Consider the following 15,461-nt stretch of genomic DNA (forward strand, 5'->3'; position numbering starts at 1 on the left):
AGGCTTTGTATCGACTTCTGAGCTCTCGGCTAAGGATCTTAGCGAATAGCTTCAAGTCATCCAATCCACTGCCAAAATGCAACTGTCTGCATATCCAGCAGATATTTGCAGAAAGGAAGGAGAAGCAGAGGGAAACTATTCTATGTGGTACAATCACCCCAAAAGCAGCGTAGGTCTTCGAAACTGAAAGACACTTCCACTGATTATTTACTTAAAATACTACAGCCAGAAGAAGCAAAGTCTGTGAGTTGGCTACACCAGCAGAGATAGTAGAAAAGGTTACACCAAATGTTTGCTGATAGATATTTAGTTAATTATCCCCCTGAGCTGCAGAGTACCCCAGTGAAAAGCTGGGATGTTTGAGTGCTCAGCTACTGTGAAAATCAGCACAGTCACTCTGGTGCTTCATTGCAGCTGAAGAACCTGGTTTCAGGGCAGACAATCTGAAGCCTTTGTTACAAACTAAATAGAGAGTTTTGATGTGTACTGAATTGAAATATTTAATTTTTTTTTTTTTTAACTTATCATTTTCTGGAAAATCCTGGGTCTCCCTGCTAAATGAAGCACGATCAATCCCAAGTTGCACAAGCCAGCTCTTTAACAACCATCATAGGACAAACACACAGTTGGCAGGAAAAAATGGTAACAAGCCTGCCTACGTTAAGATTTTCTCATTCCTCCCATTGTACAAGCCTGCAAAGGATTTGGGCCATTTATGCTCAAGCCTCCCAACAGAGCCTGCTGCTTGCCTAAGGCTTCTTTTCTCTGCATGGAAATTTCAGCTAAGAAGGCTCAGCAAGACTCAAGAACATGGTTAGGGAATGGCATTTTGCTTTATCCGCTCTACAGAAATGTTTGCCACCTCTCGCTGAGAAGCCCTAGAGCTTTACAGCTTCTTCCTGGGAAATGTCTTCTCCAACAACAGCTTACTGACATCTAGATAAATCATGAGCCTCTGAAAAAATCAGTTCATGAACGCTGATAGAGCCTGGTGCCTTATTTGGGACTGATGACTGCAGGCTTTCTGCAGTGATGGGAAGCTCCCCATGGCACCAGAAAGCACCACACAGGAGCAATGTCCTCCTGGGCCCACCCTCAGCTGCTCCCCACAAGGAGAAGGGAGAAGATGCACAGTTTGTGAGCAGCTGGAGAAAGGCCCTAGGAGCTGAGCAGGGACTGGGAGCATGGGCAGTAACACTGGGCAGGAGGGGGCTACACAGAGGAAAAGCAGGGACAGGAGATGAGGCAGGAGTGGATTAAGAGTTTAGAAAGAAAAGGCAGAGAAAACAGAAGAGCACCAACTGATAACAGTACAGGAATTTAAACCTGAAGTTAGCAGAGGCTCTCAGACTGTTTCCTTTGCAGTCAAGCCAAAGGAAAGCCCCAACGTGAAGGCCACCATTTGCTCCCAGCTCCCATGGACAACAGCTCCTACTGTAATTCACTTCAAGGGGTAAAGCTAACATGACGCTCTCCCTCCCTAAATGGAACCAATGCTTCTGCAGGTGGAAGCCAGCATGCTTTCTCCAAACAATGGAGCAGACTGTTTTCAGTTTGTTGTTTTAGAACAAGCTAAGGAACTTTTAACTGAAATTAAGAAAATAAATTGTTCTGAGCAAATTCCGCTATGGGCACATTAATATCCAAGCATCTGATTTTACTGTTCAGAGATTGTTACTGAAGTTGACTGAAATCTTCATTTGACATGGCTGTATATGTGGATTACAACAGTATCCTTAATTACAAGAACAGCAGAGTAATTTCCACAAAATTCCACGTGGGAAGCCCTCACTGAGGAAAACAGAACAGATTCCACTTCTACCACACAATGTAGAAAGAACAAGACTGGGAGTTGTGAGAAGTAACACAAAGGCCTTGTGAACTGAATGGTGCTTTAAATTATTCCTGGCAATTAAGTTCGTAGAATCACAGAAACATAGAATCATAGAATGGCCTGGGTTGAAAAGGACCATAAAGATCATCACGCTTTGACCCCCTGTCATGGGCAGGATCACCAACCACCAGACCAGATTCCCAAAAGCCACATCCAGCCTGATCTTGAATGCCTCCAGGGATGGAGCATCCACAACCTCCTTACCTGCTGCTACACAGCTGTTTGTGTATAGTAAAGCCACTCATGAGAACCAAAACTTTCACACGTGGCCTCTAGGCATGTTCTTCCTCCTCTTGATGCATCCAGCCTCAGATAAGCTGTGGCTGATTTGCAGACATGCTTGGTCTTCAGCAGCTGTCAGTGAGGTCTCTGAGAGTCCTTTCTGGATGTGAATACTCACTGAAGGTACTGAACTTTCTGGAAAGACTGAAACATCTCACTGCAGTTTGGTGGAGGTCTGTGTTTGTATTGGTAATGAAGCAAAAATACCAAGAGGAATGGACTGCCCTGAGAGCAGGAATTGCATGCTATCGCATGTGTGGAATAAAGCCATGGGAAGTATGCTAAGTATATTGAAATCCTGGGTAATTTCACTGGCAGGTCTATGGAACTGTGATACGGAACTGGGGAAAAAATTCTGTATTAAAACCTGCAGAGAGCCATGCTGAATGGCACCGATCCTTTTGTTATGTCTGAAACATATTTAACAGTTCTATCATCTTTTAGTATTTCAAAGATAATATACACTTACAGAAGAAAAATTATCCCAACTGTAACAATGAGTTACGCTAGCTACAATGCTTTATGTCATTCTTCCACTGCATTTTTAGCTTGGATTATGTTAGGTTGACTAACACACTTGCCTCCTCCTGTAAAAACAAACTTCATCACATGCCATAAAGCTTTTTCTGCAACAACCTGTCCCTTGTCTCCACAAAACAGATCTTCTGAGGTGTGGCCACATCAGCTTCCCTGATATGTTCTTATTATGTGTTATACTTTATATAACTCTTTCATTTGTCGACTGGCATGTCACCAACTGGGGAGGGTATCTACAGCACCTGTTAATGTACTGACCAGCAGTGCTTCACTATTAAACTTCACTGACACATGGCAAGGCTCACACACTGCAAGAAAATGACTCACTGCTTCCTGGATAAGCCCCTGATCTCTGGTAACTGCAGCTAGGAAACTGTACGGCAGACAGGATATGTACTGAGTGGAAACATACAACCTAAAAAGATCTATTGTTTTAACTGATTCTAACCACATTGAAATGTACTAAACAATAAAGAGCTCAACCATTTCTTATACAGCATGTGGTCTGCCACATATTTAGTTACTGGTAGAAATCTTCCTAATTGGAATTAGCAGTACAGAGCTTGCCACAGACAAACTTCAAAAGAAATCAGACAGATAAGAGATTTGCCTTCCTAGAATAAGTCACTAGCTGTCCTCGACTGGTGTATCAGGGAAAATTTTATTTGTTTGTCTTCTGCTTTGAGATTTAAACTCAGTGTGGGATTGTAAAAATAAATCCAGCCCTGATTTGAAACATAAATAAAAGTAATATGAAAGAACACAAATCAACCTGAACACCAGTAAATGATACCCAGCTCCACAAACTGGGCAGTAACAGACACATTAACCCCAATAAAAACTCTTCCATGGTAACATAAATGGGGTGAAGAAGAGAGGTAGCTGCTCAGACCAGCTTCTATTATCCTTAAATTAATTAACACATCAATAACATGGTCAGAAGAGTAGGATGGGAGCAGACAGGTATAGGTCTGGGGATGCACCCACATGGCTGACGCTCCCTTTTTGCCCAAGACAGCTCCCCTGTGAAGTGCTTACCGGGATCCCTAGAGCTTTTAAAATATTCATTTTACACATAGGGCAGGTACGATGGTCTAGCAGCCAGGGGTCTACACAGGACTTGTGAAAAAGATGCCTGCAACGAGAAACAAGATACTTTAATTCAAATCCACAACAGCACGATTTACCACTTAACACCAGATGCTTTTCCTGAATTCAGTAAGTGCAAGCTTTTCAAATAGTATGGTTTGTGACTTCTGCAAGGACTGCCAGACTAAATCCTCTGCAGACAAGGCTTTACAATGATTTCTGCAGCGTGTCAAGCATGTGTGCAAAGTATTACTCAATTGACCTTGGAAAAGAAAATGTACACGATTAGACAACTAGGAAAAACACAATAAATTAGTAGCAAAACACATTCCTTAAATGTTAAACACCGTCAAGTAAGCAAAACCTACTACAGGTGAAACCATGTGAATTTCTTGATGGTTCCGCAAACAAATCTGATTACATATTACAGAAAGATTAAGCCACTGGGGCCTGGTATTATTTTGAAGGATACAGACATAAGGAAAACAAGTGAAATGAATAAATGCGTATCTTCATTTACATGGAAATATCAGGATGATGCCTTTTAAAGTATGGTCCCTGACTTCCCTGCTCTTTCTAATTTACCCAATGGAGTGAGCTCCTACACAATTCCAGCCCTGAAGGGATTGTTCCTAAACCCATGCTTCATCTGAAAAGACCACTAAGCAACTACCTGAGACTCATGGCTGCTGCGGGGCATGGGTTTATATATTTATATATACATATAAAACCATATATATTTATAACCCAGGCAGAGGAACTCAAAATTATTATCTAACTTAGCCTGACAGACACTGAGATGGAACACAGAGATACTTAGTGCATGAACCTGACAGCTGTATTCTCTCTTGTGAGCGTAATCTGTTATCTTGTGGTTATCAAGGATGAACGTTACAAAACACAGGAAAATGGGGCTTAGGATTTAAAAACCTCTCGTGAGGAGGTCAATTACAGCAGCTGATGCTCAGCATAAGGCAGAAAAGTTTCTCTCTTGCTTCTTTCTCCTTTTCTTTGAATTCACAGGCAGCATATTTGGGCTGACATATTTGTGCTCCACTAGCTTATGTAATGCACCTATTACCAATCAACAGTGCTCTGTGGCTTGGGAGGGTTCGTGTGGCTTTGCGATGGTTCTGCTCCTGCAGAAAACGAGCAAAATTTCCTACCACATTAATAGCCTCAGAAACTACACTGACACGTAGGAAAATCTTTTCAAAACAATGAATAAGCTAAGCAAAACTGACGGTATTTTATTTCGTAATATGAAGATCAATATACACAGACTTTCCCTAAGAATGCTAAGGCTTGCTTTAAAATAACATGTATATAAGCTCTAATTTTCCAAGGCCTGTAACAGGTGTCCCACATCTTAGTTAGCAGAGCCTGAAAGTCCCATTTCAGCCTGTTTGAACTTTCACATTTGAGAACAGGCAGGCAGAGGCTGGAGATGGCTGTCACAGCCAGTCACACCACTTGCCATCCAAGCCACCGGGTATCAGTGGGGGGGCACAGGTCACAGCTGCCCAGCCTGCTACCCGGAGCAGGGGCTCAGCAGCAAACACAAGCCTCCAGCAAGAAATGCAATCTTTGAGAAAGCCAGGCTCACTAAGTGCACCCAAATAATTTTAAATATTTAAGTGGTACCCATTCAGCTGAATGGGTTGGCAGCTGTATCCTGTCGCAGACTCTCTCACATAACAAGGTACGCGCAGCCTGTCAGCCTGATTGAAGACACTGAGGTGCTCTTTCCTCTATATCGATTTGCAGCCATAGCTCATAGAAACATGTGGCAGCCCACACCGTCTGGTGTACTAGCTGACTTCAGTCCTGATGACACTTGGAATTCAAAGCCACAACCATGTGAAATCTCAGAATCTTATTCTTTTCTCTTCAATGCTGTCCTCGCTGCTTCTAAAAGAGACAACTCCCTTGTAGAAAAAAAAAAAAAACCACCAAAAACCTCTGTGGCAAATTGTCGCTTTGCTGTACTTGGTCTGACTTCACACAGCTATGGGAAAGGGCAGATCTGTTCTTGGAAGTTTGACCTGTCTAATTATATCAGTTGGCTGTGATACGAAACTTTGTCACTTCTCATCTGATCCTGTATGTCAACATGATTAACGCAAATGGAGTATTGTGATCCTTGAAGTTTAAGCCACCACTTGACTAATGCTACTGCAGTTCACAACCCTCTTTCAAAACAAGGCTTGCCTGACCAGATAAAAACACAATGCACTGAGTTCCCATTTCTGCCCTGCATGACTCTGCTTTTTATTCCAGCAGGGAGACATCCAATGCACCATCAGGCAAGCATTTTCAACAACTCCAAGTGCAATGACACAGGGACGTGCAATTTTACATTCAAAAGCCTAATCTACATCAACTGCATGATTTCATGCCGAGTATTGAAAGTACATGCCTTGTTTTTCGGCTGTATGGAAAACTACACAAATCTTCATAGCAGTTGGTTCTCTTCAAGTGTGTACTCACATCTGTAAGTACATATGCTTAACTGCATGGATGTGAAACACACTGTGCCAAAATACAAATACAAAAACCCTGAGATTTATGCTCTTGAAAAAAAAAAAAAAAAAAAAAAAAAAAAGAGAAAATTACAAAACCTGTTTTGGATTAAAAAAAAAAACAAACAACAATGTAGCTTCTATCAAGCCATTTTACTGTAGACTAGAAAGTCCTCTTTGGTTTTCAAGTTCAACCTTTCTAAGCTTCAGTCAAGCTGTGGCTCATATTACAGCATTTCATAATGCTCATTAATCACCAAAAGCTTGGAATTTTCATGCCTTCAAGACTTCACAGACTGAAGTTAAGCATTTTTAAAGTTGGCTTCAACAATGACATTGTAAAAGAAATCCTACCGATGCTGAGTAATTTAAACACGTGACAGATCATTTGGCACCTCCCAATAACACGTTATTAGGGCTCCATTAATTTTAGATTTAATATGTACAATAGAAGGATCTTGATTATTTGACAAAAATGGAATGCCACTGAAAATCATTTGTAAAGATTTGTACCACGTTATACGATGTATGATTATACAATTTGAGAGTTTGTATTAGCTACAAGCAAACATTTTTGTGTGGAATTATAAAATCACAGAATCATGGAATCGCCTGGCTAGAAAAGGACAACAATGATCATCTGATTTCAACCCCCTGCTGGGTACAGGCTCACCAACCAGCAGACCAGGCTGCCCAGAGCCACATCCAGCCTGGCCTTGAATGCCTCCAGGGATGGGGCATCCACAACCTCCTTGGGCAACCTGTTGCAGTGTGTCATGAAGTTACTGACTGATAAACGTCCTGATGAGTTTACCATCTAAATCCAGGTAAAATAAGAATCTGTACAAAATAAGATGATAGTGTAACTATAGTATTTCAGCCACCCTAAACCGTAAAATGATCAACTGCATTTCTGCCTGATTCAAATTTTAAAAAGGAGAAGGTAAAGGCATTACGGTTGAGTTCAGAATTAATGACCCATACACAGAGGCAGTAAGAAAGATGTTTCAAACACAGGCTAGGAAAATGGCTTTGATAATTTAAGTCATAGCTGCAGAAAAGATGCTTTTTGTGTTCTGTTGTGTGCAACCACATCCATTGCAAAACTATGTTGGTTTGGATGGGTTGAGAAGATTCTGTAAAGGACTGTAATTGATTAGTTGAGAGAAAAAAAGGCGAGAGGAGAGATGTCATAAAAATCCTCATACAAGACAAAGGTTTCCATAAGCAGAAAAGAAACAAACTGTTTTTCACCTCTCCCAGGGATAAGAGACACAATGATGTGTTTAAATTGCAGCAAGCGAGATTCAGGTTACACAATAGGAAAAGCTTCATCACTCTCAGGGTGGCAAAGCACTGTAATAAATTACCGGGAGAGTCTGCAGAGTCCTCATCCTTGGAGGCTGCAGTGTGTTGGAAAAATAACTCCCAAGAACGACACGTGTGAGGCCAGTGCCCCAGCACCCTGGGGTGGGTGGCCTCCCGGGATCCCTCCTGCCCTGCTCTGTGCCTGCACAGGGCTGTGTACAGCTCACATCAACCAAAGCGAGGAAAAGTATCTCAAAAATCCCACAACGCTGCATTTACTGCTATCTAATTAGCACTTGATTTATTTGTTAACTAGAGATTATTTGTGTCTGAAATGCAATTCACGTTTTCTTTAAAGCTGCAACTTCAAACATACAACAGAAAAAAGATATTTATTTTGGGCTCAGCCCAAAAATTGTAATAATAACTTCATTACTGTAAAACTCTTGTAAAGCTTCCAACTTGCCAACTATTTAAAAAACCTTTTTTCCAGGCTAAAGAGGACTGTTCTCCTACCTTCCTGTTCCAGTTCCAACTTTCCAAAGCACATGCAAACAAACCTAGCAGTCACTTGGGTTGGGTTTTTTTTCCTGAATAAAAGCATAAGCTACAACAAAAAGAGCCAAAAGCAGAAAGGCACATTCCCAGAGACATGGACTAAGAGCATCCCTTGCTCAGCCCTACATCAGATGTCAGGCTGCAGCAGAGGACTGAGAAGGGCTTTGATGAGGGACTGAGCAGCACTGAGTACCTGGCAAGTAGGTTTCAGCTTTTGGGGATGAATATGAGCTACTGTTTGTTTATTCCTAAGGTAGAAGAAGCAAGGACAAAGGGACACGATGATGAGCGTATCTGAGAAAATGGATTAAAAAAAGAAGTGCTGTAATGAAATGATTTTCACAGGAGGCTAATGAAAAGGGAGGGAAGGAGTGGAACAGTCTGTGAAAACACAGTTGTTCACTGGAGGTTCAGAGGAGGCGTGCGAGCTCTAACAGTATCTGTTGGTGACAGAAATGGAACAATCTGAAAAAGAGGTTATGAAGAAATAGAAAGTTCTCAGCAGAGACGAGGCTGAAAGAGCTGTCCTATCTCTCTATTCAAGTGCAGGAAAGAAAAGTTTAGTGAGAGGGAGACAAAGGGAACAGCAGCATCAGTGATTTCTCCAAAGAACGGCAGAAGAGACGGGAGTTTTGAAGCTGAAGATGGAAGACAAGCAGAAGGAAGTAGGGCTGTGATAAGAGAAGTGACTCAGGGAACAGTGAACTTGCTTATATTTGATGTTGTGTCAGGGCCCTCACTGTGATGCTCACTACCACTTCAATGTAAAACCAGCTGCAAGCCAACACTTCCTTCACTATCAAGAGTCAGTATATATTTATTTAACACACTGTAGAGTGAGGTTTATTAATACAGTCAGTTGTGGGAGTTGGCTTCTAAAGAGGAAAGAGAGGAAGAAGTACAAGTTAACAAGAATTCTCCTCCCAGCTCTCCAGCAGAAAGAGGACATTTGGGAAATCAGCCTCAAGTACTAGCAAATATCATTTCATACCTCATCCACTGAAATCCAATGGATTTCTGGTACCAATTTCTGAGCAGATTCAGGACTCAGAAACTTTAAAAGAAACACAATGATATACAGAACTTCATACTGAGCGTGTCTGCTAGCCACAGTTTTCCCAGTACAGCCTGCAGGACAAAGCAGCTGATCTCAGGGTGCATGTGGCTATGCAAGCAGAAAGTGTTGCATCTTGTGTAACTCCTGGATAGAAACACGAAGGTCAGCCAGCATGGTGTTGGCTTCTGTAAGATTTGGTGAAATGCCAGCCTCTTATTAAATGCCAGACTAACGCAGATACTGTACCAGAACTGAAGTGAAACCTCTGTTTAACTGAGGATGCTGAAGGAAGAAACCTTCAGTGTCTGTAGGCCTTCATCAAGATATAAAAAAAAAAAAAAAAAGTGCTCTCCTACTCACTTAACAGGGTCCTCTAAGTAGCTGCTTTAGAAAGATCTTTCAGTTTTTATAATTCAAAATCGCTTAGACTCAAACTGTGAGCATTTTACAAGACAGATCTGCTGCTGCTAACCTTTTAGCATGAGTCATTTTCTAGGCGACCTTTTAAGTCAGCCAAGAACTGAACATCACCTGTTAACTATGTGTTTCCTATTCACTCTGCTTGACTCAACACTGTGCATGATGAAGTCTGACTGGAATTGAATTATGAGGCAAGACATAAGTGAAAGCTAGAGCTTAGACATTTTTTTTTGCACTGTATAACCACTTCTGAAAACTGCCTGTCCCTATCACGTTAAATTTCCAAACTTTATTATGCTTTACAAAAACAAGCTTGATGTCAAGCCAAGGTCCACATTTTTTTGCAGTTTCTCTTTTTTCTTTCCTATTTCTGCTTCATGAACTATTTGCAGAAAAAAGAAGAGTTCATATGCAGTTTGTCATTGTGGGGGATTTAGAGTAGGTCAAATTTATGATTAAACCATTGCTTTTTGTTTGCCATTTAGCGATGGCAGTAAACAGATTAATGAGTCACATGAATGAACACAAATGGACAGCTTGTTACATTCAAATATCTACTAGGGAAAAAATACAGCAGGAAAAGAAACAAATATTTCACTCTTTCAAGCCAGTAAACATGCCTTCAGCAGAAGAAACTCTAAAAAACTAGGCTCTGTACATACCACATCTGAGATCACAGTTTCTAGGGAAATAAAACGCTTGATCCTCTTCTCCTAAGGAAACCACTGTTTATAGGAAATATCTTAAGAAAATGATTTCCGTTGAGGTATCTTTTGTTAGCTGACATCCCAAGGAAGACAATACAACGGTACAGAGATGTGAAGACAGCTCTTATCGCTGGCAAGAGGCCACACTCCTGCATCACATCACTGTGAGCACGCACACTTCGTTGGGCATGTTCACACAAAGGGATGAAAAGAGAAAGGAACAACCCTAAAAGCTCTTCTTGTCACCTCCATATCCCACGTCTGGGAATACTTCCATGGCAGCAATAGACAACATCATTCTCTCAGCGCTTGGTCCTGGCACAGGACAGCATAAGAATTACTAACTTCTGTCGCAGTTAGCCTGCTCTATTCCTGGCTGCCACTCCTAGGCCTCACCTTCAAGTCAGAAACAGGTTCTTCTAAGGGAGTTATTCTGGACTAATGTCAGACCAGTGAGAAAAATGGAGGAAACATCATAACCTTTGGTTTAAAACTCTACTGAAAACTTTTGTAATATACCCAGATCCGACAAAATTTCTGACTATCAAGCTAAATTCAAGTTTTTACCACCACTAATGTTATTTTCACTTCAAGAAAAGAAAGAATCATTTCAGATAGCTTTACAGAATAGATTAGGAATAAATCAAAGCAATTAATTTCCCCATCTCTCCCTGGCTCTCAGGAAACCTCAGAGCAATATTCTGAGAACAGAGCATAACTTGTGAAACAGACAGAAAATTGGAGTTAAAAGCTCCTTCAACCTTCAACTTACCTGCAAGGTAAAATTCTGACAACATCGTTGGGTTTGTAGCCTTCAATACAAACAGCACAGTTATCAAAGTCTGCTTCAGTTTCCTACAGGAAAGAGAACATTATTTTCATTTTTGATTTTGTCAGCTAATCTCTTCAAAGATGAGTCTACGTGACAAAATAAAACAGTCCCTGATGCATGCTGCATATTCAGTAATGCATTTCAAGAAAAGCAAGTCAGACTTTCAGACATACCCTGTTAGAAACTTTCCCTGGGAATCATGCAGATATAGGTAGCACGTTTGAACTTTCAGGATTTTCTGCATCTCCACATTACAGCTCCTCCTCTCCCGACTCCATTCCTCCCATAAATTACCAGAATTCCTCCCCTACCTAGAGGACACATGTGAGCTTAATAAGCAACTGCCACTTCTGTTCTGCCTCTTCATCCTGGTGGTCGGAAGGAATACTCAGTGCAGTGATTCATTTGGTAATGAGCAATTGAAAAAATTACCTTATCACCTTTCCTGATTGTTCTGACTTGCAGCTTGCTGATTGCTTTCTTTGCAGCATCTCCAAGCCGGCGCTGTAATACAAAATGTGCTCTTAATCAAAGAGTAGCTCTTCATGAAGAATTCATTTTTCCTCCTTACGTTTCTTAATAATCTCAAGTAACTGCATATGAAACCAGACAGTTCTGTATAAATGTGAACAGATGAGGTCAGTCGTGATGTTATTCAGAATAAGTGCACAGTAGGTATTTTAGGCTTCTTGGTACCCCATGGCCGATGAAGCAAAGCTATGCTAATTCGGTTCCAGAGAGGACGGCACATGAGCCTCTTGTGATATTACACTATGGCACCTATACTATTTCAGTGAGTAGCAATGTACTTAACAAGTCTGCTGTTTTGGTATCCCACTTCTTTCCTCTCCTTTTTTTAATCACACTTGCAAAAAGTACATTTGTAAATGAGGCCTGGGCTGGTAAGTTTAATGAATGCTGGACTTAAGATCCAGGAGGTCTTAATTCTTACTTTGTTCCACGATCAATTCAAGATACTCAGCAAAATTTAAGTATTGCAATTGAGGTGATAATTTTTTCATCAAGACGAACACAAATTATCTTCACTGTTTTTTTTTTCTTTTTCATTTTCTCTACTTCAAAGAAGTAACACAAGGTGTAAAAATGAGACAAAAGCATCTGCAACTTCTTGCAGGTAAAACAATATATAGTCCGACAGAACATCATATTCATACCTAACAGTTTGCTTTTTCCTTTCCTTTCACTATAGTGACCATAAATCGCTTACCACGTGACATTTCTGTTCCCCCGTTTTTTCAAAACACTGTTACTGTGCTGGCTGGGCCAATGTCGCTCAAGATTAAAGCAACAGCTGATGCAAAACACTGTTCTCAAAAGCTGAAGATGAGGCTGAGAATGATATGGGGCAGTTCCCACAATCGCAGCTCCGTGGAGCTACTTCTGCAGGCTTCCAAGCTTGTGCCTGCATCAGCACTCCCAGGGCTTGGCTGCTCAGTGAGCTAACGCAACAAGGAGACTGGGCAACAGACTCATAGGCTGGAAAGGTCTCAGGGAGGTCATGAGCTCCCACCCCCTCTTCAAGGCTGGGTCAACTTCAAAGTCAGACCTATGTCCAGTCAAGTTTTGACTATCTCCAGGAAGGGAGATTTCACAACCACTGTGGATAATTTGTTCCAGTGCTTCACCGCTCTCACAGCCATTTCTTCTTTTATAAATCATTATCAGAGAAGTAGGATTTCCCTAGCTGCAATTTGTGACTATTATCCTTGTCCTTTCTCCGTGAATCTCTGGGAATAATCTGACACTGCCTTCCCTCCAAGCATGCGCCGTGTCACCAGAGGCTGCAGGCAGAGCCCTCAGCCTCCTCCTCTCCCAGTTTACTAAATGAGATTCCCTCCACCTCTCCTCACTCGTTGCACACCAGAACATACTGGCAACCCTCCTCTGGGCTCTCTTCAGTTTTTTCTTGCTTGTCTTGCACAGGATCACACAGCACACCTACTCCCACGACATCCTGTTAGTTTTATAACAGTGCGTTCCAAGTTGCTACCCATAAATGACTTCAACTCATCTTCTCGCCCCCTTTTCCCACCTAGTTTCCAGCCATGTGCAGTTAGTTAGGCGGGAGATTTAGGAGCTCTGGTGACTCAGAAGACATTCAACTTTCAGAGCCGGGAATACTGCCTGTGCTGGAATTCTGAGGGCACGTCAATGGGAAGGGTTTCCAGCTGGAGGGGAGAGAGCTTGAAGCCAAAAATGGGAGGAAGCTGAACGTTGCCTGTAAATTGAGACTTCATCACCACAGAGATATGATTAATAAATTACTACTTTGTTCTTTGGATTCAATTAAAACCACTATTTAATTTACAGGGTGAGTTTATTGGATTGGAAAGACATAGAACGCACGTAATCCTGAAAGCAGTGAGCAATTTCAGGCCTGGCTAAAGAGATGAAAATGATCTTGGCTATCATATAAGATTTACATATGTGCTTCCCAGCACAGCTAATTATTACATGTGAGGGAGTTCCTTGTAGTTAAATAACTTTCCTGTGGTACATTTTTCTCACAGTCTCCCTTCAATAAACAGATGTGACAAGAGCTGGAAGCATTTCTTGCCAGCTATTTGTTTCTTCAATGTAAATCAAAGACAGACTGATAACACAGAGCGAGACAAGAGCCGTTGCACCCTGCTCCAGGAACTGCTTGTGATTCCTTTTTATCATTATTACTTAAACTAATGAAATGTTTCAGCTCCTTTTTTTTTTGCACATTCTTCAAGGGGACAGGACAAGATTAAAGACTCATGTACATCTTTGATCTGCTTGTTTTCGTGTTTGCTTTCTCTTGTCTATCTTAAATAGTCAAGTTCATGACTTAAACGCAAATAAGATTTAATTTCTGAAAGAACTTGGAGCAAAGTTGTACTTCCAAAGGATTCTTCTATTTGAACAAAAGGCATGCTATCACCAATCATTGTCCCTAGAAGATAAGAGGCATTACAATAGCTTAAGGGTTTAAAATGAAGCTTAGAGATTTATAATCATAAACCCCATTATCTCATTAACAAGCCTGCAACACTCGATATTGGACTGGAAGGAGTTAAGAGTATCAGATGCAGTGGTCTTGTGGAGATGATGCTACTATATAAAAAGAAAGAACAGTAGCATGGAAAGCATCACTCATCTGCTCCTGAGGAAGTAAATGACAGAAGACTGCTTCAAATAAGATGCCTCTCTCCAATGGCCCAAAACTCTCACAAGAACTCATGACCACCTGTTTTCTTCCTCAGAGAATTGCCGGACCCTCCATACGCTGTCAGTTACACACTAAACTAGATTCTTCCCTGGATATTAATGCAGGACTTGCACGTCCCGGTGGAATAACTGCCTGCTTTGGCTTTTGCCATCCTGCAAAAATTATGGAGCTCACTTGGTTTCAAAATGATTTCTCGTAAAACTTCTTAACAAGAAGCAAATGGGAAGAAACAACACGGAAGAAATCCTGCCAACAGATGTGGAACACAAATACCTCCTGTTTGCTGTCTTCCTATCCCATGGCTCACAGACAACAGAAAGGGATCTCTGACCTCAGGAAGAAACACTACTGGTGAAATATGAACTGTGTGGCACACTGATGTGATATTTTACTTTTTAGAACCTGTGTCCTGGCTACTACAAGGCTAAGATGGCAAGTCACAGTTTGCAGAATGACCTCCAGGAATTCACTTGTGACATAATTCCAAACTGCCTTCAATTAGCTCTGCCACCTGATGCTGGTAGATACAAACAATTCCCACAGTCTTTCATGGACATTGTCAGAATTCTCATTTTCAGGAGGGCCTCAGGAACAAGCTGCTGAGGAAACGAAACAGGTTGACTACACTTTTCTTTCACAACATGATTTGCTTGATATCAAAAGAACATCACAGTGAGCATATCTACTTCGTGACCATTTTTTTTAAATGGTAGAAGAGAAATAAAACTTGGGACTTTAATGCATATGAATATTACTACCTACCTTCTACTTTCGCATGTATCATACAGTCACCTGCACTAAAGACACTTTTAAAAGCTCAAAATGTTACAATCAAAATTGAAACATAACCATGTTTTCTATGACTGTAGGAAGCATGATTGTACCTGTAGATGACACCTGTCTGCAGAAGAATAACCCCATAATGGAAGGCTATTTTAGGCTCCACTGCAGAAATTCCCAACTAACTTTACATTCATATGAATGGGCCTCGGCACACGGTGGGAAGCCTTGCAGTCCTGGTTCTCCACTCAGCTAAAT

The 15,461-nt window shown here is 41.3% G+C and overlaps 1 protein-coding gene across 1 annotated transcript in view; it reads right to left on the bottom strand.

Moving 5' to 3' along the window:
- The window catches only part of RNF150 (ring finger protein 150), a gene marked incomplete at both ends in the record, with an annotated part of 112,557 nt that overhangs the window by 25,827 nt on the left and 71,269 nt on the right, over positions 1 to 15,461 (bottom strand). The window contains 3 exons of the mRNA XM_079535137.1: positions 3,752 to 3,848; positions 11,147 to 11,229; positions 11,639 to 11,710. Of these exons, the coding sequence (XP_079391263.1) occupies positions 3,752 to 3,848; positions 11,147 to 11,229; positions 11,639 to 11,710 (252 nt within the window). The remainder of the gene's footprint in view (positions 1 to 3,751; positions 3,849 to 11,146; positions 11,230 to 11,638; positions 11,711 to 15,461) is intronic.

Source organism: Tetrao urogallus, assembly GCF_951394365.1.
Source record: "Tetrao urogallus genome assembly, chromosome: 4".
Lineage (NCBI taxonomy): Eukaryota > Metazoa > Chordata > Aves > Galliformes > Phasianidae > Tetrao > Tetrao urogallus.